This window comes from Podarcis muralis, chromosome 4, assembly GCF_964188315.1.
Source record: "Podarcis muralis chromosome 4, rPodMur119.hap1.1, whole genome shotgun sequence".
Lineage (NCBI taxonomy): Eukaryota > Metazoa > Chordata > Lepidosauria > Squamata > Lacertidae > Podarcis > Podarcis muralis.
This window is the reverse complement of record NC_135658.1, coordinates 10,407,007-10,434,186: the sequence shown is the minus strand read 5'-3', so window position 1 is coordinate 10,434,186 and position 27,180 is coordinate 10,407,007. Positions and strand designations below refer to the sequence as shown.

At 47.1% G+C, this 27,180-nt stretch overlaps 1 protein-coding gene across 2 annotated transcripts in view; it reads right to left on the bottom strand.

The window, feature by feature from the left end:
- Positions 1-1,677: 1,677 nt before the first annotated feature.
- The window catches only part of ACER3 (alkaline ceramidase 3), a 50,662-nt gene continuing 25,159 nt past the window's right edge, over positions 1,678-27,180 (bottom strand). The window contains exons 3-11 of one of the 2 annotated variants that reach the window (XM_028725894.2): positions 25,563-25,615; positions 24,622-24,674; positions 21,022-21,103; positions 19,229-19,264; positions 14,847-14,905; positions 12,787-12,888; positions 9,553-9,657; positions 7,227-7,272; positions 1,678-1,829 (exon numbers count right to left, since the gene is read on the bottom strand). In XM_028725894.2, coding sequence (XP_028581727.2) covers positions 1,758-1,829; positions 7,227-7,272; positions 9,553-9,657; positions 12,787-12,888; positions 14,847-14,905; positions 19,229-19,264; positions 21,022-21,103; positions 24,622-24,674; positions 25,563-25,615 — 608 coding nt within the window. In that variant the 3' untranslated portion in view covers positions 1,678-1,757. Of the gene's footprint in view, positions 1,830-6,943; positions 7,106-7,226; positions 7,273-9,552; positions 9,658-12,786; positions 12,889-14,846; positions 14,906-19,228; positions 19,265-21,021; positions 21,104-24,621; positions 24,675-25,562; positions 25,616-27,180 lie in introns of those variants that run through there. The other variant, XM_028725895.2, reaches the window with a different exon arrangement.

Below are 27,180 nucleotides of genomic sequence, written 5' to 3'. Positions count from 1 at the left end.
TAAGTGGCTGGAAAACTCAGGAAGGCAGCGAATATTCCAAATGCAGAGAAGCAAAAGCAGAGCAAAAAAATAGCATGAGTGTTTGTTCTGGTCGTCCTGGTGAGGAATAGCCTGTGCCTTTTTTCTTAAGGGGTGTGGAGGTTTCGGGTACCAGTGCTATTCAGGAGCTTCTTAAACAAACTGAGCTGCCTCGTTAGCTCAAGAGAGGCTGCTGACTTTAGCCAAAGCACACAGGAGCTCAAAGCATGCAGGGAAGAAAAGCAATGCAACAAAACCTTCACCATCTGGCAGAATCCGACAGAAGCCGAACAGCCCAATTCTTAGCTCCTCACAGTGTAAGAAGCACCCAAGGCAAAACTCCTGCTCAACGTTCAGGGATACCTACCAAACTGCAAAACACATGCACACACCCCATCAGTTTTCAGGTAGCATAACTGTAGAATTAGGCATACATCTCTTTTTAAGATCCTCTGAAGCAACTGTCAAGAAAAGGGCAGATGGCCAATTGACACTTTTCTTTTCTTCGTTTTAGGAAGGCACAATCCTAACTTTCTTATTAATGTTTTTATTCTGTCCATCCTCCAAGGAGATCAGGGTGGCAGACCCAATATTCTCAAAACAACCCCATGAGGTAGGTTAGGCTGAGAGATAAAAGACTCAAAAGATGGCACGTGTGCATCTGAACAGTTGTGCATGGATTTTGTACTCCGGAAGGCAGGCAGGCATGAATTAAATCTGTTTGGGAACGAGAACCGGCGATTGGTTACCTCCAGGTAACTATTTAGGACTGCAATTAAAGTCCAGGTTCACAGTTCACATCTCCAATTGGTTGGAGGGCGAGAGCTAAGGCAGATTTGTTCCTTTGGCCTACAATTATCCCATGGCGAGGGAGTGGTTTTCGAAGGGGCGGTTCTCCTACTCTGGTTCAAAACATTTTGCAGCTGCACAGTGATCGCAGAAATGTGTCCCAGCATCCTATACTGTTCCACAGGGGATCCTGGGTCACACCTCTCTAGCTAATACTGTTTTATTGGTTCCACAAGTAACCACTGGGGTGGACGACTTCTGTTTATGGTGCGAGTATCACTGACTTAACAGCAAATTTCACAAACCTTTTGCACGTGGAAAGACACTCCCCCATCAAATTAAAATCCCACTGTCTGTAAAGGAAACAGGACATTTCACTCAGTTAAGAGAATAACACTCCTACCCCAGCTCCCCTTATCGTGTGCAAATTGCTAAAGAAACCATTTTTTTGGAAAGCCAGAGTAAAGCCCCGGATGGTTAGGATGTAGCAGCAGACATACAGAGTGTGCCCGAGAACACAGAGACCCCTATAAAGATTAAATAGATGGTCTGTCCGTTCCTGACTGGCTCAAATGATGCTCAGACATGTTTTCACCCACAAATGAAAATTCTGGCCAGCCAAACAAAAACCTCTGTAACCCACCGTCAAGAACAGAAAACACACTTGCTTTCTGTGAGCAGCACAATCTGCCAGCCCAGCAGCTCGAAAAGTATTGTACACAGAAATCCCACGCCCTCGTTTTGATACCTCCAGCACAGAAAAACCTCTAATCGTGGCTTCTGTAGATAGGCTGGCTCTTGTTTCTACAGATTCTCTGCAGCTCCCGAGGGAAGGGAAGGGGGATATTCCTTTGCAAGAACGTTCAACGCGCCAGTCCAAGTGGTTTATTGTAGACTCTGCTGATGCATCTGGGGTAAGTTGTCTCTTCAGCGTTGGTCAAATGTCCTCGTCATTGCTTCTTTGCAGATTCTTGCTTATTGGTCGATTCTACTAAGAGAACAGGCCAAATCCCAAAGAGAAACTATTGAAAGGAAGGGAGAAAAGGGGTTCTTAAGACTGCTGGGCCGAAACATAGAAACACAACACACATACCTCCCTGGAGATTGCCAACTGATCAGACAAAACGTTCCGGTTTTGGCTCCTGTCCACTTAAAAGCAGCTTGATCTGTAGAGGCCAGGGGGTTTTCATAGCACGCAAGCAAGCAGATAGTCACTTGCTAATGTCCACAGACCAAGCTGCTGTTAAAAGACACAGGAGCAAGGGAATGAACATGATTGGTAAATAGTAATTCCAGTTTACGCAGTGTTTATACACAAGAGCATCTGGGTGACTCTCTATTCTGAAAAACTTTTATTGGTTTAATAAGCAAAAAAAGATGGGAGAGCTGTCATACTGTACATGTCTGATACTCTGATACTGAGTCGAACCCTTGGTCCATTTAGCTCAGTATAGTCAACACTGACAGCAGCTCTCCAGGGTCCCAGGCTTCAGGAAGTCTCTCCCAAGCCTACCTAGAGATGCCCACAAGGACTGAATCTGGGACCTTCTGAATGTATACGCACAAGGCAGATACTCTCCCACTGAGCCATGGCGCCTCCTGGACTCAGTGCTCTAGCAACCAGGAATTTTAGCCGGCTTGGGAAAGACATTAACCTTCACGTTAGAAGAGGCAATTCACATGGCCTGGAGATAGGCGCAAGAGCAGCCGTTATGTGCAGAGAAGCGTTCTCACTGCTGCAATCCCGGGATCCCAAACCCTAGCACTGCAGCACTGGGAGAAAGCCATTTGGGGACCTCTTGTCGTCAGAACTAAGGCATCTTTGTTAAGGCAAGAGGGGAGACTGGCCTGGCCCCAGCCTTCAGCCAGAGGAGGAGTGCAGTTGCTGAAGGAAATTTGCCTCCCTGCCAGAAACTGAATGCTCTGCTCCAACTGCCCCAGGGACTGCGGAGGGTGGCACCCTGTGGCCCCATTTGCCAGCTGGGGGGTGCATGGGCTCCTGGGTTTTTAATATTAGTGCAAGCACCTCCATGGCACTGCTTTCGATGCCTACAAAGAACGTTTCGTTTAGGCAACCATACCCAGACACGTAATTTTAATTTGTATGTCTGCTTTTCACACTGTTGATTTTCTCTGAATTTTGATGATGTTATTCCTGCACTGCAGGGGGTTGGACTAGATGACCGTTGGGGTCCCCTCCAACTCTATGCTTCTTTGTCTGCTGCTTTTAAAGTCTGTTTTTAATTCCTACGTTTGCTTAGAATTTTATACCGCCTTATGCTTTCTTTAAGAGTACCTGCTATACAAATCTTGTTAAGAAAATTAATATGTACATGAAAGGTAGTGCAGTTATTCGATCAAAAGGCACCTTCAAAAATGACATTTACTTTATTATATTTCCATTTTTACGCATTTCACAAGGCCAGAGCGGGTTACAACATCAAGGGTAATACAAGGAAACAGCAACAACAGACATCACCCATCTAAATGCAAACCAGTTAAATCACTGAACAGAAAATTCCTTAACAGCCTAAACGAAATAGCAAAGCGAGAAAGCAAGACAATCCTTTATCTCCACCCAGTGACACAAAGCTCTAAAATGCTGTAGTGCTGCATGCTGGAGATGCAGCCCCGCTCCCCTTGACCCCTCCGTCTGTCCAAGCAAATGACTTGGCAAGGAATTCCAAAGCTTAGCTCTTCCTCCCTCTGTTTGCCCTAGAAAGCACTGAGCGTTCTGCGAAAGTGAAGCAAGTTCTTAGCAGCTGGGCTGTCTCATGGAAGCTTTTCCAACTGTGGCACTGGGCAAACCTATTTTAAAGTACCGTATTTTTCGCTCTATAAGATGCACCAGACCACAAGACGCACCTAGTTTTTGGAGGAGGAAAACAAGAAAAAAATAATATTCTGAATCCCAGAAGCCAGAACAGCAAGAGGGATCGCTGCGCAGTGAAAGCAGCAATCCCTCTTGCTGGTCTGGCTTCTGGGATAGCTGCGCAGCCTGCCTTCGCTCCATAAGACGCACACACATTTCCCCTTACTTTTTAGGAGGGGGAAAGTGAGTCTTATAGAGCAAAAAATACGGTATTTGGAAAGGTTCCCGCTTGGATGCCTGCCTTGTGTGTGAGTTCAGTGCTGCATTTGAAGTGGAAGATTTTCAAGACAATTAGGCATGTCCCAGCAATAGGGACAGGAGAAAGCGACAGCCACCCCACTGAGACTTAGCAATATTATCGCCCGGAGTGTGTTCTTGTTGCCTCCACACACGAAAAAAGGGTGCAAGCTGTTTCATTACTCTTGTGGGACACGTCGTTCTGGTGGTTCAGAACAATGTTTCAGAACAATGTTCAAAACAGCCATGTTCTGATGGGTTTTTTAAAGAAGCTTGCTCCTTAGGCCCCAAGAGGAACCCTCAAGGCAAGCGAGGCGTCCAATCTTGTATACAAGTTTGGATCCAAAAGCTGACAGAATATGCCGAATTAGACGGTCTATCGGAAAAAATAAAGAATAAATCAAAACAGGAATTTGTCTCAAAATGGGAGGTTTTCAAAGAATATTTGACACCTAAATATAGTAGTTTAAATTCTGTTGCAGCATTCGAGGAAAGTCAGCAATAGTTGCAAGGTAGATATAAGAAATTAGATATATTAAGAAAAAGTTTAATTATGATAAAAGTGTGTACTGGCAATAAGTAATATGAAATTGAAATATGGAATAGACGGGAGGTTGGGTCTTTAGTGTTAAGACCAATTTATGTTTTATTGTTTGTTAAGAAAAGTATGTGTCTATGGTTATTCCTGTGTGTAATTTGGTATTTGTGTTTTTTCTTCCCTTTTTTCTTGCTGTATCAATAAAATAAAATAAAAGGAAAGCCCGGCGTCAAGTTAATCGTGTGAATGCAAGCAACATGTTTGGGTTTTGTTTTTTTATGTAAATAGGAAGCAAGAGCAGTATAGGGGTTGGTGTTTAACATTCTCTCCCCCCCAAACAAAATTAAATCTCTGAAACTGGAACTTTTGTTCCAAGGGAAGCCAATTTGCTGCAGCCCAGTGGAGGCACTGAAACGAGGAGGGAGAAAGGTTGTTTTCTGCTGCTCCAGAGAAGCGGACACGGAGCAATGGATCCAAACTACAAGAAAGAAGATTCCACCTAAACATTAGGAAGAACTTCCTGACAGTAAGAGCTGTTCGACAGTGGAATTTGCTGCCAAGGAGTGTGGTGGAGTCTCCTTCTTTGGAGGTCTTTAAGCAGAGGCTTGACAACCATATGTCAGGAGTGCTCTGATGGTGTTTCCTGCTTGGCAGGGGGTTGGACTCGATGGCCCTTGTGGTCTCTTCCAACTCTATGATTCTATGATTCTAAGCAGCAGCTTCTGAGAGACGTCAGAATCACTTAAAAGGTAAAGGTACCCCTGTCCGTACGGGCCAGTCTTGACAGACTCTAGGGTTGTGCGCTCATCTCACTCAAGAGGCCGGGGGCCAGCGCTGTCCGGAGACACTTCCGGGTCACGTGGCCAGTGTGACATCGCTGCTCTGGCGAGCCAGAGCCGCACACGGAAACGCCGTTTACCTTCCCGCTAGTAAGCGGTCCCTATTTATCTACTTGCACCCGGGAGTGCTTTCGAACTGCTAGGTCGGCAGGCGCTGGGACCGAACAACGGGAGCGCACTTGAGATGCTCTTGGACTCCCGATGCCCACCAGCCGTCGCTAATGGCTCCGGTGAACAGAACCAAGGGAGCTGGGAGTCCCACATCTAGAGAGCCTACATCTGGTTTAGAGTTTGCGATAAATGCACACATGCAAAAACAGAGATGCTATTCAAGTGATTGTGCATTGATTAGTTACGCTTACTAAGAAAACGAATCGTTCTCAAGTCAAAGATTGCTCCTTGTTCTATGCTGACACACGCACCTAACACCTTGGAAGAGGCAGGGCCCCTTGTGAAGGGGGAGCAGGGAGGGTGCTCTCTGCAAAACGGCCAGCTGCCACTGAAGGATTTGCAAGACGTTAAGGTGAATTTTAAAAGCAGTTCAAATCGACGAGCGATACATGTTTTTCAACTGATCCAAAAGTTTTGAAACTAGTGTTCTTATTGATTTGTCAATAAAAGCTTTGCTTCGTTTACTCAGAGGGGAAAAACGAGCGCCGTATCAAAAACCCAGGGATGTAGGAAATGCTGCGGGAACTAAGGAGGCAGCCTTAAAACAGATCATTTATCCATCCAGCCCGGTATTGTTTCCCCTGGTAGTTCTGAAAATCCCCCTCTGTGGACCACTTAAAAATTGCTGGTCTTGGCAGATCATTTAATTATTATTTTTTTTGCTCCTGTTGCCGCACGCTGTATTTTTTATTGATTCTTTTATCTCCTATATTGTATTTTACTGTATGACAATCTGAATTCCACAGAACTCAAACTGTATGCATTCTTCACTGACTCGTTTTGGTCCGCCTGAACGAAGCCTATGGTCCAGAGACCACAGTTTGGGAACTCCAGCGGCCGGCAAAAGAATTCCAGGGCTATCAAAAAATTTCCAGGTTCAGAGAAAAAGAGGGAGAGAGAGAGGACTGCTTTCCTGATCCTGCTAACAAGGGAGGTATGTCAGGGACTGGCAACCTTCTGCATGCCAAGCACGCGCTCCACCACTGAGCTATGGGTCCTTGTCTACACATGTGAAGACGGGGAAACTTAAGGGCCTTGCTGGAGCAATTCAAAAGAACATTTTTGTCCTGAATGCTGCCTCTGAGCCCAAAGGAGGAACATCACAATCTTACAGAATCTTACTTCAAAGAAAGCACACCATCGCAACCTGCCAGGCTGCAAGATCAATTGTGCCTCAACACCTGCACCTTCCTTCTATGCAATTTGGTTGCGTCCATTAAACCAAAATTCCTGCAGAACTGCTTCAGCTACGATCGTTTAAAACGCCTCCAGACCCCGAAGTGGTTTTGCTGGCGCTACCCTCGATCGCCTGGTCGATGAATCGCATTTAGAAGATGCAATAAATCTCCTTAAAGCCGCAGGTGGGCACAAGGAGCTAACTGGAAAACGCTTATGGATCCCTTCGTTTCTCAAGAGGTCCCTTCCGGACGTGGACCATTGTGCTGGTGACAAAATTAACTCACTACAAAAGGACTCAAGCAGGTTTTAAAACTCAATACAATTTATTGGTGGGGGCGGAATGACAGTGGTTCATTATGTTTTTTGAATAATATAGCTCAGGACGCGTGTGCCCTTTTCTCTTCTTTCTCAATGTTAAATTGACACTGCAGATTTTATGTATGCCGTATCTTTTGTTTTTCCCTACAGCGAAAAGCAAATCAAAAAAGGAAAAAAAATAATCCATCACTACCAGTCTTATATGCTTCTGTCCTAACAAGTCCCATCACCTGTGCAAGCCGTAAATTACTGTAGAGTTCCTTACCTTGACCTTTGGCCTGTACTTCAGGTAAAGTGTCCTTGAATATAAGCTAAAGAGGAGAGGTGAGTGGAGAGAAGGAAATAAATGAAGATTAAAACAAGCGATTGGGTACATCCGCTTAGGTGAGACGACAGAACACGGCCCCAACTCAACTGAACGCCGGAGCTGCTGGGCAGCTCAGTCGGCAGAGCACAAGACTCTTAAATCTCCGGGTTGTGAGTTCGAGCCCCACGCTGGGCAAAAGATTCCTGCATTGCAGGGGATTGGACTAGATAACCCTCGGGGTAACCTTCCAACTCTACAAAGGCAAAAGCAACCAGCCTCCTGTTTTGCGTGCCTGGGACTGTGAGAGCAGGAGGGGAACCATGGAGGTCAGCTGGGCCAGCATCTGATGGGACAGGGAAGCCCACCGCTGAGCGGAGCTTCTGATTTAAGGTGCTGATTTTGACCTTTAAAGCCCTTCACGGCCCAGGACCCTCGTACCTACGGGATCGCCTCTCCCGATATGCCCCACGGAGGACCTTAAGGTCCATAAATAGCAACACCCTAGTGGTCCTGGGCCCTAAGGAAGTCAGATTAGCCTCAACCAGAGCCAGGGCCTTCTCAACGCTGGCTCCGGCCTGGTGGAACGCTCTGCCTCATGAGACCAGGGCCCTGCGGGATCTGATTTCTTTCCGCAGGGCCTGTAAGACAGAATTGTTCCGCCTGGCCTTTGGCTTGGAATCAATTTTATTCCCTCCCCCCCTTTCTTTCTTTTTTCCTTTCTCCTTCTGTGTTGGAACTCCTGTTTGGGGACTTCCCTGGCTTTTTTCTGGCCCATGTAGGACCAGTCTGGATAGACTTGACACTTTTATCCCCCAAAAAGTTTTTATCCCCCCAAAAGTTTTTGATTTGAGTTTCCACTGAAATGAGGCTGCATTTTAATGTTTTTATGTTGTATTTTAATCTTAAACTGTATTTCAATCCATTGTTTTTATATTTGGTGTTAGCCGCCCTGAGCCCAGTCTTTGCTGGGGAGGGCGGGGTGTAAATAATTTTATTATTATTATTATTATTATTATTATTATTATTATTATTATTATTGCTGAAGCTGGGACTCTTGTGCAGCGATACTGAGGTGAGGGATCACAAGAGGAGCCTGGCTCTGCTAGATCAGGCCAAAGGCCCCTGTCTAGCACGCTGCTCTTCTGGTGGCCAACCACATGTCTATGAGAAGCCAATATGCAGGGTGCAAATACCTTCTCCCAGCTCGCGATTCCCAGCAGCTGGTATTCAGAGCTCAGGTGGAGAGGGCAGGTGGGCAAAGCTATAGCCAGAGCCAGTACAGACATTTTGCCTCCCAAGGCATTGTCTCCTCTGCCCCCACGAGTCCAGCTGTATAGTCAAATTATTGTGGCACCTGGATGAGTTAACCCCACAAGTAGGGCTGGGCGATATATTGTCCAAAACCGGTTTGAAGTCCATAGTGCGTCATCGGTTTCATTTTTTGACCCGGCAATGTATCACAAATCATGATGTGCATGCATGTGTGCTAAGCAAAAATCACAATGTGGGGAAAACCATGAAGCCAGCGAATACCTCTGCAGTCATACGTCTGCTTCATGTTACGTTCTTTCAGGTTACGTCCCGTGGCGACCCGGAAGTACCAGAAGGGGTTACTTCCGGGTTTCGCTGTTCGCGCATGCGCATAAGCGCAAAATGACGTCATGCGCATGCACATAATCGGCGAATTGCAACCTGCGCGTGCGCAGATGCGCCGCTGCAAGTTGTGCTCTTTTCAGGTTGCGAATGGGCCTCCAGAACGGATCCCGTTTGCAACCAGAGGTACCACTATACATAGCTCCACCCTTATTGCGGACATTGTGATATATCAGTATATCGTGATGTTTAGCTAGTGATATATCAAGAAGTTGAAAACCAGATCTTGCCCAGCCCTGCCCTACCCACAAGTGTCTTCTCTCCCCCTTCCTGACAGTGAAAAATAAAATAAGAATAAATTGCTATTTATTGTTGCGCTTTCAGAAGTGTCCCACGTCAGCTGCCTGAGGCGGCTGCCCCACTCTACCTAATGACAGGGCCGGCGCTGCACCAGTTGCTGCCGTTCCTCCCTGCCAACCCCCTTGCTGCCTGTCACCCACTGCTGCTCCTCTTCAATGCATACAGCCCTGGACGCAGCTCCTAATCTTATTAACAGAACTTTATACCAAGAAAGCAGTCACGCTTCTTAATCTTCTGGGAGGAAGGGGAATGGTTTACAGCTATGAAGTTGGCAGCACATGGGGCAGGAGTTTCCCCACCCAGAGCCCACAAGAAGGGGAGGCCGTCACACCTGAACAAGATATGAAGGTAGGAGCCGAGGCCTGTAAGAATGTGCCACCAGGCGTGAAACTGCGTCATGACGCTCACAAGCGGAGGTAGCCTCGCCCGCAAACCCCTGTGGAGAGAGAAAAAAAACAGGACAGAGTCACAACCTGGGCCTCTAAGCCGCTCAATTTATATACCTGTCAGACCAGTTTCCTGGGTGTCTGCTTTCTAGGAAGATCTGGCGATACTAACTCAACATTTTCTTTGCCTGGCAGCTTGCTGAAACAGTGCTTTCCATTCTCTTGCAGAATATACAGGTGAAACTCAGAAAATTAGACTATTGTGGGAAAGTTTATTTATTTCAGTAATTCAACTTAAAAGGTGAAACTAATATATGAGATAGACTCATGACATGCAAAGCGAGAGATGTCAAGCCTTTTATAATTGTGATGATCATGGCATACAGCTGATGAAAACCCCAAATTAACAATCTCAGAAAATTAGAATATTAAATGAAATAAGAATATTAAATGAAATCAGCAAAATAAGGACTGCAAATAGAGCAATATTGGACCTCTGAGAAGTAGAAGCATGCATATGTAGTCAGTACTTGGTTTGGGCCCCTTTTGCATCAATTACTTCCTCAATGCAGCGTGGCATGGATGCTATCAGCTTGTGGCACTGCTGAGGTGTTATGGAAGACCATGAAGCTTCAATAGCAGCCTTCAGCTCTTCTGCATTGCTCGGTCTCATGTCTCTCATCTTTCTCTTTGTAATGCCCCATAGATTTTCTATGGGGTTCAGGTCAGGCGAGTTTGCTGGCCAATCAAGCACAGTAATCCCATGGGCATTGAACCAGGTTTTGGTACTTTGGTGTGGGCAGGTGCCAAAGTCCTGCTGGAAAATGAAGTCAGCATCCCCATAAAGCTCGTCTGCGGAAGGAAGCATGAAGTGCTCCAAAATCTCCTGGTAGATGGCTATGTTGACCCTGGACTTAATGAAGCACAGTGGACCAACACCAGCTGATGACATGGCTCCCCAAATCCCTTTTCTGATGAGAGCAGCTTTTGCATCTCATTTGGAAACTAAGGACCCAGAGTCTGGAGGAAAAATGGGGAGGCACACAATGCCAGATGCTTGAAGTCCAGTGTGAAGTTTCCACAGTGTGTATTGATTTGAGGAGCCATGTCATCAGCTGGTGTTGGTTTAAAAGGTGACCTTCGTCAAAGCTGTACACTCGAGGAAAACGTGGGCTTGCCTGACAGAGAAACCAGCGTGAAAGGTGTCAATAGCTTTTTTGGTGCACCCAGTTTACCTTTCCGTGCGCAATGAGGCTTCCTTGCGTCAGAGGAGACAAGAACTGCTTTTTGTAACCGCATGTTCAATTTGACATTTGTGTGGGTTACAGGGCAGTTTATTCCACCCCCGGTGGCTGTGAAAGAGACCGTGGAAAAAGACTTGTCTGACAAAAGCACGTCTCACAGCCCATTTGCAGCCCAATGAGGTGGACGTAACGTCACTAAAGCAATCTCTCTGGCTGAAGCTCACTCAGATTAGATCTTCCATGTAGCTCAGGACTGTCTGATAAAAAGCTGCTCACGTTCAGTCCAACACAGTCTCTAGAGTGCATGCAATCGCTGGAGCAGCGGGATGAAAGACATGCAGTTGTCGCACCAGTTGTTTAGGTAACTTTCAAGTCTCTGTAATTCTCTACCATGGAAGCTAAATGCCACAGTTGCAAGGGGACCTTGGCCACACACAGTTGCCCTCCTAAACCCAGCTCCCCCCCCCCCAACCTTAGAACTGGGGGTGGGGGAAAAACCATGTTCTCATCACAACCTCCTAGAATCATAGAGTTGGAATAGACCACAAGGGCCATCGAGTCCAACCCCCTGCCAAGCAGGAAACACCAGCAGAGCACTCCTGACATATGGTTGTCCTAACCCAGAATATTCCAATACTGTTTGTCAATGCTGACTACAGTCTGACAGATGGCACCCTATCGTTCTCCCAACTGTGTGGTCTACCTTCAAACGCTAGGTTGCAAGAGTACAGTTCTGGACATGATTGGCGCTGTGGTCTAAACCACTGAGCCTCTTGGGCTTGCCGATCAGAAGGTTGGCGGTTCAAATCTCCTCAACTGGGTGAGCTCCCATTGCTCGGTCCCAGCTCCTGCCAACCTAGCAGTTCAAAAGCACACCAGTGCAAGTAGATAAATAGGTACTGCTGTGGCAGGAGGGTAAACAACATTTCTGTGCGCTCTGTTTTCCATCACGGTGTCCCGTCGTGCCAGAAGCGGTTTAGTCCTGCTGGCCAAAAGGCCCAGAAAGCTGTCTGCAGACAAACACCGGCTCCCTCGGCCTGAAAGCGAGATGAGAGCCGCAACCCCATAGTCACCTTTGACTGGACTTAACCATCCTTTGCCTTTTACAGTTCTGGACAGACTGAGACAGTGAAGCTATGATTTAGGAGCTACAATTTAGATCAGAGTGTACAAGGGTGACGCAACGCCAAGGGGCCCATGGGTGGTTTAGTACTGCATGTTGTATAGGCAACTCCCCACTTATGTGGGGTTATGTTCCGGGGCACCGAGAGGCAAGTCTCATCTGGACTGCACAGGACCTCTAGACACACTGCCCAGGCTTGCGCTCCAGGGAGGTCACTTTGGTGCTGCTAACACAGCGCTTTGACTTCACCCCCGGAGGCACACTCCATTGCATACCTGAAGGAGTGTCTCCACCCCCATCGTTCTGCCCGGACACTGAGGTCCACACCGAGGGTCTTCTGGCGGTTCCTTCATTGCGAGAAACAAAGCCACAGGGAACCAGGCAGAGGGCCTTCTCGGTAGTGGCGCCCGCCCTGTGGAACGCCCTCCCATCAGATGTCAAAGAGATAAACAACTACCTGACATTCAGAAGACATCTGACGGCTGCCCTGTTCAGGGAAGTTTTTAATGTGTGACATTTTAGTGCATTTTTGGTCTTTGTTGGAAGCTGCCCAGAGTGGCTGGGGAAACCCAGCCAGATGGGTGGGGTACAAATAATAAATTATTATTAATTATTATTATTATTATTATTATTGTATCTTGAGGCAGACAGTTGCCAACTACGACCATTATTATCGTCAACGATAACAAGGTCTCAGGGCGGGTTACAATATTTCAAAAACAGTATTAAAAACGATGGGGTTTTGGAGTTAAATCCCCCCCCCCCCAAACCGCAAGGTCAGTGAACGAGAATTGCATGCGCAGTTCACTTACCTCAGTTTATCGCAGAAAATATTGTCTACGTTCCAAAGGAAAAACCCCAGCAAAAATACTGTCAGGGACGTATAGCCTAGGCCCCTCAGCCACGGGTATACCCTAGAGAGAAGCAAATGAGAGTTTTTAAATACCTTAAAGCAGATTTAACAACAGGAGAAGAGCCCTGCTGGATCAAGACCAAAGGCCCATCTAGTCCCTGTGTTCAATCCCCGGCCTCTCCAGGCATGGCGGAAATCTTGGGAGAGCCACTGCCAGTCATGTTGGCAATGCTGAGAAAGGCCAGACCAGTGGTCTGACTCAGGCGAAGGGAGAGTCCTGTGCTCTGGCACTGGCCAACCAGAGGCCTCTGGGAAGACCGCGAGCAGGACCTGAGAGCAGCAGCCCTCTCCCCAATTGCTGCCCCCACAAACTGGTACAGTGGTACCTCGGGTTACATACGCTGCAGGTTACATACGCTTCAGGTTACAGACTCCGCTAACCCAGAAATACTGCTTCAGATTAAGAACTTTGCTTCAGGATGAGAACACAAATCGTGCTCCGGCGGCGCGGCGGCAGCAGGAGGCCCCATTAGCTAAAGTGGTGCTTTAATTTAATTTCGGAACGAATTAAGTACTTAACCCGAGGTACCACTGTATTTAGAAAATGCCAGCCGTGGAGGTGAAACACAGCTATTGTGGCTAGAAGCCACCGACGCTCTTATCCTCCATGGACTGGACTAATTCTCTTTTAAGTCGATCCAAATTGGTAGCCATCACAGCCTCTTGTGGGATCAAACTCCACAGTTCAACTATGTGAAGAAGCCCTTCCTTTTTGTCTGTCCCGAAACTACCAACGTTTGGCTTGGTTGAATGTCCCTGGGTTCGAGGTGCAGTGGTACCTCGGGTCAAGTACTTAATTCGTTCCGGAGGTCCGTTCTTAACCTGAAGCACCACTTTAGCTAATGGGGCCTCCTGCTGCTGCCGCGCCGCCGGAGAACGATTTCTGTTCTTATCCTGAAGCAAAGTTCTTAACCCGGGGTATTATTTCTGGGTTAGCGGAGTCTGTAACCTGAAGTGTATGTAACCCGAGGTACCACTGTACTAGGACAGGGGTTGGGGGAAGGGGGAAATCTCTCGCTACCCACCTTCTCCAAACTCTGGGTAATTCTGCACACCTCCATCATGTCCCCTCCCTCCACTCGCTTTGTCTCGAAACGAAAAACCCACAAATGATGAACCCTTTCCTCATAGAGGAGCTGCTCCACCCCCGTTTATTCTGACTGTCCATTTTGGTTTTAGTTAATAATAATAATTTTATTTATACCCCGCCCTCCCTGGCCAGAGCCGGGCTCAGGGCAGCTAACAACCAGTAAAATTACAGTAAAAACATAATAGGGAAAAAAACAATTTAAAATACAGGTTAAAATGCAATTTAAAATGCAGCCTCATTTTAAAAGTAGCCCATAGACCAAAACCATAAGGGTCAGACCGAGTCCAAACCAAAAGCTAGGCGGAACAGCTCTGTCTTGCAGGCCCTGCGGAAAGATGTCAAATCCTGCAGGACCCTGGTCTCTTGGGACAGAGCGTTCCACCAAGTCAGGGCCAGTATTGAAAAGGCCCTGGCCCTAGTTGAGACCAATCTAACCACCTTGTGACCTGGGACCTCCAAAGTTTTGTCATTTGTGGACCTTAAGGTCCTCCGCGGGGCATACCAGGAGAGGCAGTCCCGTAGGTACGTGGGTACTAGGCCATTAGAGGTCAATATGTAGCCAGGTGGACGCCAGCCAGAGTGGGCTCCCTCTCTGCATTGCAGAGAGACTAGATGATCCCTGGGACCCCTTTCCAACTTCACAATTCTATGATTCTATGAATTAGCCTGCGGTTCTGGACCCCTCCGCAACTCTCCCATGTCCTCGCTGAACAAGCCTATCCTTTGATTTTTGACTCAGGCTTGTTTGTAGGCTAAAAATGAAAAAATGAGACCACTAAAACATAATAAACAAAAAAGGGAAATAAACCAATAACTCCCCTCCCACAAATGATCAAGTGCAAGCGTTTTAAAGTTAACCCGTTCCTTACCATAAGACTATATATACAGATCGCAGTACTAGAACAGCCACCAGCGTTCCATACATAACCTGTACGACAAAGCAGAAGGAAAGAAGGTTTAATTTTCTCTGGGTCTCTCCCCTCTGCAGGTAAATTAATAGAATGCTATGCTTCCCTGCATGAAAAGTGTTGCGCTTCTGCGAACATATGCAAGGCTAGCTAAATTTAGCCTACCATTGCTTTAAGAAAACGCTTGCCCAGGAGGGAGGGACAAGTCAGATTTACAAGAGGTAAAAAGAAAAACTGAAATAAACTGACTTGGATTCCCCCCAACTGCCTCCCGAGGCCATGTTATTCCAGTTCACGCACCTGACGATTTTTGCTTTTAATAATGTAATATGTTAGTTGATAGTGTGGCCCAATGATTCCTGCGAAATCAATCTCGATTTCTCCCTTAACACCCCATTTGCCGCTAAAGCCGATGCTCAGACTGTCATTCCGCATCTTTGCTTTTGTTAAATTCGGTTTCTGTGCCTCCCACTCTGCACTGAACAAAAGGGGAACTGTTCCGGGAGGCCTGCAAGCACCGTCTTGGTAGCCAAGATAACCCCGCAATTATTTGGTAGTTGTTGCAATGATGAGCTCATATATATTTGCACTGACTTGCTCTGATCTATGCTAACTGGCTTGCTTTGATGTTGTGTTTATCTGTGCTGGGCTCTTGGGATGCTGGGCTCTTGGCCCAGAGAGGTGAGCTGTCTATAAACCTTGGATAGTTGCCACCTACACCTTCGTGGGTCAGGTGGGCTGATGGGAGGTTCTGGGCAGATTGCCGTACGCTGTCTTGCCTATAAGTATAGTATACACATTTGCCTGTGCGCGGACAAGCCATGATAACATCCCGCTGCCGCCGTGTCCTCCCTGCGTCTGCAAAGGCATCGGGTCTCTTCACCTTTCTTTACTAAAGCTCTAGAAGGCAACCCTGTTTAGGGAAGCTTTTAATGTTTGATGAATGATTGTATTTTAATATTTTGCTGGGAGCCGCCCAGAGTGGCTGGGGAAACCCAACCAGATGGGTAGCGTATAAATTTGTTGTTGTCGTCATTTAGTCGTGTCCGACTCTTCGTGACCCCTGGACCAGAGCACGCCAGGCACTCCTATCTTCCACTGCCTCCCACAGTTTGGTCAAACTCATGTTTGTAGCTTCGAGAACACTGTCCAGCCATCTCGTCCTCTGTCGTCCCCTTCTCCTTCTGCCCTCCACCTTTCCCAGCATCAGGGTCTTTTCCAGGGAGTCTTCTCTTCTCATGAGGTGGCCAAAGTATTGGAGCCTCAGCTTCAGGATCTGTCCTTCCAGTGAGCACTCAGGGCTGATTTCCTTCAGAATGGATCGGTTTGAACTTCTTGCAGTCCATGGGACTCTCAAGAGTCTCCTCCAGCACCTTAATTCAAAAGCATCAATTCTTCGGCAATCAGTCTTCTTTATGGTCCAGCTCCCACTTCCATACATCACTACTGGGAAAACCAGAGCTTTAACTATACGGACCTTTGTTGGCAAGGTGATGTCTCTGCTTTTTAAGATGCTGTCTAGGTTTGTCATTGCTTTTCTCCCAAAAAGCAGGCATCTTTTAATTTCGTGACTGCTGTCACCATAATAAATTATTATTACTATTATTATTATTGGATATTATTGACATTTATTATTGGATAGCTCAGTCGGTAGAGCATGAGACACTTAATCTCAGGGTCGTGGGTTCGAACCCCATGTTGGGCAAAAGATTCCTGCATCACAGGGGATTGGACTAGATGACCGTCAAGCTCCCCTTCCAACTCTAAAATTCTTTGATTCTGGCATTTTTGACATCCTTCTTTGGTGTTCCTGCATCAAACCACTTGCTCAGGCCCTCCTTTGGACCTGTAGTTCTGAACATCATCACAAATATGCCCAGGATTTCTTCCCCAAGCTTCTATCCTCTCCCTCCACGTCACTTGGTCTCCAGCCGGAAGAAAGTAGGCTTGCAATGGTCATCTGACTTTAAATGCCCTCTCTCCCATTTATTGATCCAAGTAGCATTGTGATTGACATGTCAAGAGACTCTGACCCTCAATAATTCAGGTATACTGCCAATATCTGTAGCTCCCCTCTACAGCTGTCCCTTCAACGTTTGCGGTGTCAACCTCACTCTTTGCTAGATTTATTTGCTTCCACTATCGTCCACAGCTGAAAAAAAACTCTTCTAAAAAATACACTACATTCCAGAATGTTAAACCAACGTGCAAATTAGCCTGTGCATATCAATTACAAAAAGGGAAGTATCTTGCTGGTTGGTTCTCTAATATAGTCAGAACGTATAATCTGCCAGTGTGCTTGCTGTGACATTTATCACATGAAAAGGGATTGTCAAACTAGGAAGAGGAGGGAGAAGAACCAGCAGGAGCTGTTGAGACAGCAGTGAGAGAGCAGATTCCTTCAAAAGACAGGTAGCAGATGATATTGGATACTGATCCATTTGGAAGACATGCTGTGGCGACGTACGTTCATGCATCGCTACAATTCTAAAATGCAGAAATTATGCATCTAAATAAGGGAAATCAAAAATAGCACAGCATAATGAGAGACTCCAGACACATTTGGAACACAGTCATGTCTGCATGTGTTCTGACAATTAATTGCAGAAAGCGAGGAGTGCTTTCTGCTCTCTTGCCAAGGTACGTTATTTATATCATGCTTACAAAGCTTCTGCTATTAAAAACACATCGCCAGAGGGTAGGGTTGAACATTGCTCACAATTAAGCAAATTTCTCAGCCCGGCCTGCAGTATCTAATTCGGCACATCTGAATTATCAGCAGCTTGTCTACACAGGTGTGATTTTACCCAACACAAATATGTTAACTCTGAAAAGTAGCTCTTAATCACCCCCCCCCCAAAAAAAAACCCCATATCCATTCAGAAATGTTAGACATTTGCTGGGGAAGAGGAGAATAGATGGCTGAGTTCTTTGTCTTTTGCAGCAGAGATAGTAAAGACTGGCTGCCTGGGCCTTTAGAAATTTGATGCAGCCGCCTAGGAAATCTAAATATTTTTCTACAAGACAATCCTATGCATGTTTACCCAGAACTAAACTGCACTGCATTCAGTGCAGCCCTCTCTCTAGTCAGGATTGCACCTTCAGTCTGGTCCCAAAACCATTCTTCATAGACATCTATCTAAAGGCCTTAAAATGTTGGGAGCTATGTATCTTTCTTGGACCATAAAGAAGGCTGATCGCTGAAGAATTGATGCTTTTGAATTATGGTGTTGGAGTAGACTCTTGAGAGTCCCATGGACTGCAAGAAGATCAAACCTCTCTATTCTGAAGGAAATCAGCCCTGAGTGCTCACTGGAAGGACAGATCCTGAAGCTGAGGCTCCAATACTTTGGCCACCTCATGAGAAGAGAAGACTCCCTGGAAAAGACCCTGATGTTGGGAAAGATGGAGGGCACAAGGAGAAGGGGACGACAGAGGACGAGATGGTTGGACAGTGTTCTCGAAGCTACCAGCATGAGTTTGACCAAACTGTGGGAGGCAGTGGAAGACAGGAGTGCCTGGCGTGCTGTGGTCCATGGGGTCACGAAGAGTCGGACACAACAAAATGACAACAATGTATATTTCTCCTTCCTCTCTACCCAAACCAGGTTGCAACACCAGGTGCAACAAAGTTAGCATGAACACATGCCTTTGGTGGTACTACACGTCAGTGGAAACTGGCGGGGGGTGGAAGAGAGAGGCTCCAAGCGGTTTGGAGGATGTAAAAGGAAGCAACAGTGTGGGATATTTTCCTGATGGGGGTGACTTTCTCCCACAGATTTAGCCACATAACAGGTCATAGGCTTTTATGGTATCTATATTTGTAATGTATTCTTGTCGATGTTTGTCCTTCGATGCTATGGCCTGTCGGCTACGTAAATAAAGTCTATTGATTGATTGGTCTGCTTGCTGTATGCTGATCACCAAATTTTAGCCACTCACAGATACAACTAAGTTGGCAGTTGCGCACTACAGAACTTGATTTCTTTGCAAAGGGATGATCAACTAGTGGTCCCTGGGCTGTGATGGATCTGGGAAGTCATGGCAGCCCTCCTAAATTCTACTCAGGATGCGGTAAGACGCATAACTACAGTTTCAAGCACAAGAAAAAGAAAATGATGCTCCATGCTTGAGTATTACATCTCTAGTTTTGATCTTGCACCCAACAGATATTGGTTTGCAATGCAGTGACTGAGCATCACTTTAAGCATGACATCTGAGAGAACGGGTTGTGCGGCAAATGATTCGGTGCCAAGAAACACTGATTTCCCACCAGTTGTGCCCGAGAAACGATGACCAATTGCATCCCCTCTGTTTAAACCGACAAATGAGCAACTGTTTACCTGATGAAACACCGGCTGTTTCCAATTTAGGTATACCTGCAGAAAGGAAACACAAAGAAATATATGCATAAAACAGCTGTAGCTGGTGTGTACCGCTAGTGACCAACCTGTGGCATCAGAACAGGAGGATGCCCAGGTGTGGGTGTGGTGTGGTGGCACTCCTGTGTCAGACTGTGGCTTTGGCTGGCATTTTAGCCCAACGCGCTCGTTCTATGTGACTACTGGGGAAGGGCAAGGAGGTCCCAGGCTACAAATGACTGCAGGGATACCTGAGGCAGCTTGCGGCATGCAAAGGGCGCGGGGAGGGTTGCAGGGCACAGCAAATGCTTCGTATACGGTCCCTGGCACCTCCAGTTAGAATGCTCTCAGGGACAAGGAAAGGCTTCTGTTTGAGCTGCTGCCCTTCAACACTGGCCAGATAGGCTAGCAGCCTGACTCAGAATAAAGTAGCTCTGTAGGTTCTACAGTTCTGAACGCATCTAGAGCAGCACTGCGGGAATTCTCTGTTTGCCATGTATACAGTGGTACCTTGGTTCTCAAGCGCCTTGGTTCCCAAACCCCGAAAACTGGAAGTGCGTTCTCCGGTTTTCGAACGTTTTCGGAAGCCGAATGGCCCATGCGGCTGTTGGCTATTGTTTCCAGTGCGCATGCACCAATCAGAAGCTGCGCCTTGGTTTTCGAACATTTCGGAAGTCAAATGGACTTCTGGAATGGATTAAGTTCGAGACCAAGGTATTTGGTGCTTCTGTTTTTGGTATTTATTTTGTGTTTTTGTTTTTGAGGCTTTTGGGGTTAATTTGTTTTTGTTTGACTATGTGGAACCCAGTTCAGCTACTGATTCATTGATTGTGTGACTGTGGAAATGGATAAAAGCCCCCCATCCAAACAATGATGATCATCAGTGCAGATTAATAAAAAGCATTAATTTTAATTTTTATCATCTACAATATGGTCTTATTTATTTTATAGTACAGTACATTGATTATTGCTTTCATTTTATGGATCAATAGTCTCATTAGATAGTAAAATCCATGTTAAATTGCTGTTTTAGGGGTTTTTAAAAGTCTGGAACGGATTAATCCATTTTGCATTACTTTCTATGGGAAAGTGTGCCTTGGTTTTGGAACAGACTTCCGGAATGGATTAAGTTTGAGAACCAAGGTACCCCTGGAATCACCACTGCCCTGTATACCTGAAGGAGTGTCTCCGCTACCATTGTTCAGTCCGGACACTGAGGTCCAGCTCCGAGGGCCTTCTGGCAGTTCCCTCCCTGCGAGAAGTGAGGTTGCAGGGAACCAGGCACAGGGCCTTCTCGGTGGTGGCGCCCGCCCTGTGGAACGCCCTTCCACCAGATGTCAATGAGATGAGTAACTATATAACCTTTAGAAACATCTGAAGGCAGCCCTTTTTAGGGAGCCTTTTTAATGTTTCGTTATGTTTTTATAGGTGTTGAAAGCTGCCCAGAATGGCTGGGGCAACCCAGTCAGATGGGCGGGTTACAAATAATAAAATTATTATTATTAATGCAAGCGGTCTGACGCTGAACTACAAAAGGGTGCAGCAAATCACTCAAAAATCAGATTGGCAGCACCTTGTCCTGCCTTCCCCCCCCACTGCTATTTTTCCCAGTGCCAGGAGGAGTGCCCTGTGCTACTCATGGCTGCAGAGTCATCTGCAACTGGGCGCAGGAGAGGGTTATTGTAGGATATTCACAGATGCAATTTGCAAAGGGCAGGGGGCAGAGGAGGAGGAAAAGTCTTCTAAAAAAGAAACCACCAAACTGTGCTGCTTACTATGCTGACGCCAATGCTGTAGCCTATTAGTATAAACAGGAGGGGATAATTGATTGTTTTCTTGTACTTGAAACATTCATACCTGAAAGAGACACAAAGATGAACAGTGATGAGAGGCAGCAGTGACAAAGGCATTTATTACAAGGTCTTTTAAGGCTGGTGAACAGGTCGAGTTTCTTTTGTTGGTGACTAGAAGGGGGGAGAAGCTCACCACACTGGCTTGGTGGGAACATGCAAGAACTGGCCAACACCCCAACTCTGGAGTATGTCCCTCCCTCCCTCCCTCACCACTAATTTTTAAATACTAACGCAAGGCAGGAGGAAAAATATAGTCCTTTAAAGAAAATGTTTTTCCACCCTGAAGATGATTTGAAAGAGAGATTGTGCAATATGCACTTAGTGCATAATCTGGGAAGCAGGGATGGGTTTCTGCGTTTTCAAAAACCTCCCAGACCTGCTTCACGGAACAGTGGGACGAAATAAATGCATGGACAACCATAGGAACCAAAGCCTTGTAGGGCAACTGTAGAAAAAGCATTTGTGGCTCTTCCAGACAGCCTGTTTCTTGAGCATTCATTACAATTTCTTTGCACTGAAGTTAAGTAAAGGTAAAGGTACCCCTGCCCGTACGGGCCAGTCTTGACAGACTCTAGGGTTGTGCGCCCATCTCACTCTAGAGGCCGGGAGCCAGCGCTGTCCGCAGACACTTCCGGGTCACGTGGCCAGCGTGACAAGCTGCATCTGGCGAGCCAGCGCAGCACACGGAACGCCGTTTACCTTCCCGCTAGCAAGCGGTCCCTATTTATCTACTTGCACCCGGGGGTGCTTTTGAACTGCTAGGTTGGCAGGCGCTGGGACCGAGCAGCGGGAGCGCACCCCGCCGCGGGGATTCGAACCGCTGACCTTTCGATCGGCAAGTCCTAGGCGCTGAGGCTTTAACCCACAGCACCACCCGCGTCCCATTTGCACTGAAGTTAGACGTCAGTAATAATAATAATAATAATAATAATAATAATAATAATAATAATAATTTATTATTTGTACCCCGCCCATCTGGCTGGGTTTCCCCAGCCACTCTGGGCGGCTTCCATAGAAACCAAAAATACACTAAAACATCACACATTAAAAACTTCCCTGAACAGGGCTGCCTGTCAGTGCCTTTATTCCACACTTTCCAGGGCATTTCCCCGTCAAATCTGGTCATCACAAAAGTTCTGTTTGTTCGTTCTGTAAGCAGGTTTGTTGCAAAAGAGTGCCAAGTCCACTTTCACGGTGCAACCTTCATCTGCCAGTGCACAACTAAACCCTGCTCGCCAAACAGTGGCAGTCTGGAAGTGGACTGCCTGCCCTCCTTCTAAGTTAACTATTTCACCGTGTCATTTTCCTCTCTAAAAAACAATACGTCACCATAAACATAATTCATCATGGGGTGAAGGGAAAACGTTATCGTTTGGAGGAAGACACTGAGGCAGGTACAGGTGTTCTGAACTTACCTGTGAGAGGAGGCGGGGGGGGGGGGAAGAACAGCGAGTACAAAATGAAGTGAAGAAAGACACGGCTATTAAGCTAGGCAGGAGTGTTCAGCTGCCTACTGCCGTGAAAATTACGTAGCACGGCCAGGTTATAATTGCTCTTTGTGCAGGGTGTGCAGCCGAGCAGAAACTTTGCGTAGGTTCTGCAGGCAGCAGGTTTTGCTCCAAGATGGAGATTTTGTTATTCTGTTCTAAGTGATGCTCAGACTCCGCAGGTCTACAGGGCTATCATGAAAGCACAAACTATGGTGCTTTGCAAGATTCAGCACCTGAGAGTCCCAGGGAGAGTGACCAAGATGATCAAGGGTCTGTAAACCGCCGAGGTCCAGCGCCGAGGGCCTTCTGGTGGATCCCTCACTGCGAGAAGCAAAGCTACAGGGAACCAGGCAGAGGGCCTTCTTGGTAGTGGCACCTGCCCTGTGGAACGCCCTCCCACCAGATGTCAAAGAGATAAACAATTACCTGACATTCAGAAGACATCTTAAGGTAGCCCTGTTCAGGGAAGTTTTTAATGTGTGACATTTTAGTGTATTTTTGGTCTCTGTGGAAGCCGCCCACAGAGGTGGGTTGGGTACAAATATTATTATTATTATTATTATTATTATTATTATTATTATTATTATTATTATTAATTAACCAAGCCTTATGAGGAATGGTGGAGGGATGTTTTCCCGGATAAAGAAATGACCGGGAGATTTGATAGCCATCTTCGGATACCTAAAGGAACCTGCGATCTTGGCATTCTCAGCACCACGCTCTAAACAGCTGTTCAACCATTATGGCTTCCAGGATTTCATCAGCCGGTGCCTAGTCACTTTCAAGTGCACCGCTGTGAACACAAGGGTTAGAAATTTGTGGCTTTACAAAAAAGGGAAGGAGAGGTTTTTTGGGGAAACTGAACTCTGAACCAATGGCGCAGTCTGTAAAACTGCACAACACACACACAGTTCTGACTATAATCAGGCTGCATTTCATCCATAATTGGGCCTCTTGCCAAACTCCTGGAAAATGGCGGCTTTCTTTTTCTTCATACAACTTCCTAGGTCCTGCTGAAAACAAGACTGAAATATCCTAGGTAAAGATACAGGGACTCCCTGACCATTAGGTCCAGTCATGGCTGACTCTGGAGCTCATCTCGCTTTATTGGCCAAGGGAGAAGACGTACAGGCTTCCGGGTCATGTGGCCAGCAGGACTAAGCCGCTTTTGGCGAACCAGAGCAGCACACGGAAATGCCGTTTACCTTCCCGCCGGAGTGGTACCTATTTATCTACTTGCACTTTGGCGTGCTTTCGAACTGCTAGGTTGGCAGGAGCAGGGACCGAGCAACGGGAGCTCACTCCGTCGCGGGGATTCGAACCACCAACCTTAAATATCCTAGCTGAGATTATATCCAGCCGCTGTGCATTTTGAAGCCTGCATTTATCTCCGCAATGCGGACGGCAAGTGTGCAGTGGAATCAGATCAAAGGTCCATCTAGCCAAGCGAGCTGTTTAGCACATTGGCCTCTTGGAACCACTGCCTCTTGGAAGCCCACACCCTGCTGATGAAAGAAATATCCCTCCCGTGCCAATGGTTCCCTGGCAGTAGGGAATCAGAGACAGACAACCACATAACCAAGAGGTTTTATGTAACCGTTAGGACTAGTAGGCACTATCCTCCACAGGAAGAAGAATCAGCAAAGGAGGGATGCTTGGAACTCGTGCATCCCCAAATATTCTCCCCCTTTCACCTCTGCCAGGTGTGCTTCCAGAAAGGTTTTAAAAGGAAGAGGGACACACACACAGTGAATCAGTGAATAGGGAAAGGGCTGCATGCCCCCTGCTCCATGTCCATCAGTTCTCCTGCAAATGTTGCGCGGGGGGGGGGGGGGTCCTAAAATTTCCCAGCAGCTATAAAAATGGGTGGTAAGAGTAAATGGCCTGCAGTCTGGTGTGAGCACTGCAGGTTCAGTGCTTTGTGGCCCATTGGTCATTTTAACACCTCCCCCCCCCCCATGTTAGCAAGATAAAGAATACACCTACAAAGTAGAGGCAATTGGAATTAGGTTTTAGCAAGACAAATACTTACAGGCAGTAGACAAACATGCAACAACTGTAGATCATGGGCAGCTCATCCAACAGCTACAAAAAAAAATGCAGAAAAGCATTTACAATTTAATCCACAGAAGATTCGGGGGAGGAGGAGGTGATCTAGGGTTGCATTTTTTAATGGCAGCGCTGAGTCAAGAGCGACACACAATGTTTTGTGAAGTGGTCAAGGAGGTCAGAGACAGTCTGGAACGGGATTCTCTCCCTGCGTGGGATTGTAAAGGCACCACCAGGTCTAGTAAGAGGCCATGCTCCACGATGGCAGACAATAGCGGTCAATTAACCAGCAGTTAAGAGGACAGCAAGCGCCAACAGGAGGAAACTGCTATATTCAAAGAGATTAATTAATGTACATGCTACAGCCAAGCTGGCTGGCTGGCTGGATAAACTCTGACCATCACATCATAATAATAAAAAATACAAGAGCCATTATCAGAGGAGATACTAAGCTGTGCAATGATATAGACTCCCCAGTATAGCAGCTGGGCATCCTGTTATCAACTGCATTTGGGCAATGCTTACTGGCTTGCCTAAGAGCACATAGGGATATTTCTCTTAGTCACTAGGCTACACAGGACCTGAAACATATCCGCAGCCAAGCTAGTCTCAATTTCTACAGACCACTCCTCTTCCCCAAGTAACATGTTCACAGACTGGCTCTTCATATTTATTTATTCTAGGTCAGTGATGTTCAGTTTTTAAAAAGGCTTCTGTCTTATTTTAAGATTTCTGAATGTACTTTGTAGAAAGTACATTTAAACCATTTAAATGTACAGTTATTATTTTGCAGACAGGGTATTTGCTTACTTAGATTTGTCTGTAGTAAAAACTTACAACTGCTCCAACCACCCCATAAAGAGTTCTAGGAAGAAAAAACACACATCCATAAAAGGCGCGTGGACATTTTAAAGCAGTACTAACCTGCATTTCATACTTTAGGGTCATGTGAAAGCACCACGAGCCCAAACCTACGGCTGAAATCCAAGGAAGAAAGCGTTAGGGAAGGCAGGCATGCTGTAGGCAAAATACTTGGCCACTGTAACATTGACCTTCAACAAGAATTGATCACAGTTGGAACCTATGCAAAGAAATCTACCAGAGTTCATTTCAGGGCCTTTCCACGGAAGTCAAATGAATTTCTGAATGGAATACACACAATTCCAAACACTCCCTTTTTCCTGCAACCAAATGTGGACCTACAAGCTCCTAAAGTGAAAGGAGGAAACTGGGCAGCAAGATTGGAGCCAATCAAAATAGAAAATATTGGGCTAGACCAGTGTTTCCCAACCTTTTTTGGGCAAAGGCACACTTGTTTCATGAAAAAAATCTCGAGGCACACCACCATGCCAGATGGGGAAAGGTCACTTTTTACTTATTCACTTTTTGAATAATAAGAATTATACGTCATGGGGGGGGGCAGGATTTTAGAGATGTTTAGGTGGGGCATGGCCCAAAAAAAGGTTGGGAACCACTGTTCTAGAGCAAGTAAAGCTACCCCAGAGAGGGGAAGGGTGGATTGAAAAAGTTCCACTGGTCTTCCAATTGATCCAAATTGGGTCGCAGTGCCAAGTGCAACCGTGCAAACTATATGGCCAAAGATTTAAGAAGCTGGTCCCCCAAGTGCAATGTGTTTGGGTTCAATGTGGAAAAAGTTGACAGCGGCGGGTCTGCACTTGGAGGGCAGGAGCTCTCCAAGGTTTCCAAGGCAGGGATCGACGCCGGGAACTGATGTGCCTGGGATCCTTTTCGTGCAAAAACACACCTACACTCTGCCCGCTGAGTCACGACGCGGAAGCCTCTGTGGTTGTTTGATGCTTGTTCAGCATTTGGCGGTCATTCTGGGGGGTTGGGGGGTGTCTGGAAGAGGGGCAGCCCCCCGCCAAGCCCCTCGAGGCCCCGTCTCGGCTGCCCCTCGCCTCCTTCCCACGGCTCCCGGGGCTCCTTCCAGAGAACAGGAAGGCCCGCGACCTGGGGCGTGTGTATCCCCCCCCCCCCAGTCTCGGGCGCCTTCCTCACCCGTTCAGCGGGGGTCCCAGGGGTCGGTTTCCCCCTCCGGGACGAGGCGCAGGACTCCCGCCAGGTCCGCCCGGCACTCCCAGGAGCAGGCGGCCGACAGGCGGCCGGCGGGCGCAAAGGGGCCTCCAGCGGCGGGAGCTTTTGCGAGGCCAGCTACCGCCGCCAGGCTGCTGCCGCTCGCCATGGCAAGCAGGAAGCCCCCCGGGCTCTGGGCGCCGAGAGGATGCTACGCGGCGGGACCATACGCGGGCAGCGGAGAAGAAGAAGGGCGGCGGGAGAGGGGCGGTTCTCGAGCGGGGAACTCAGCTTCCCAAGATCGCGGGGCTCACCGGACGGTTCTTCCCCGCAGGAACTTCCGCCCTTCCGCAGCTTCAACCGTAGACGTATTAGCATATGATAGGATGAAAGCTGGCCATAGAGAAAAGGCGAAGTTTGGCTGTCCGCAGCCTGGATTCCCAGGTTTCTTTCGACGTTACAGCCCCGTGACGTCAGCGCCACGCAGGCAGCCAGACGGCGAGAGCCC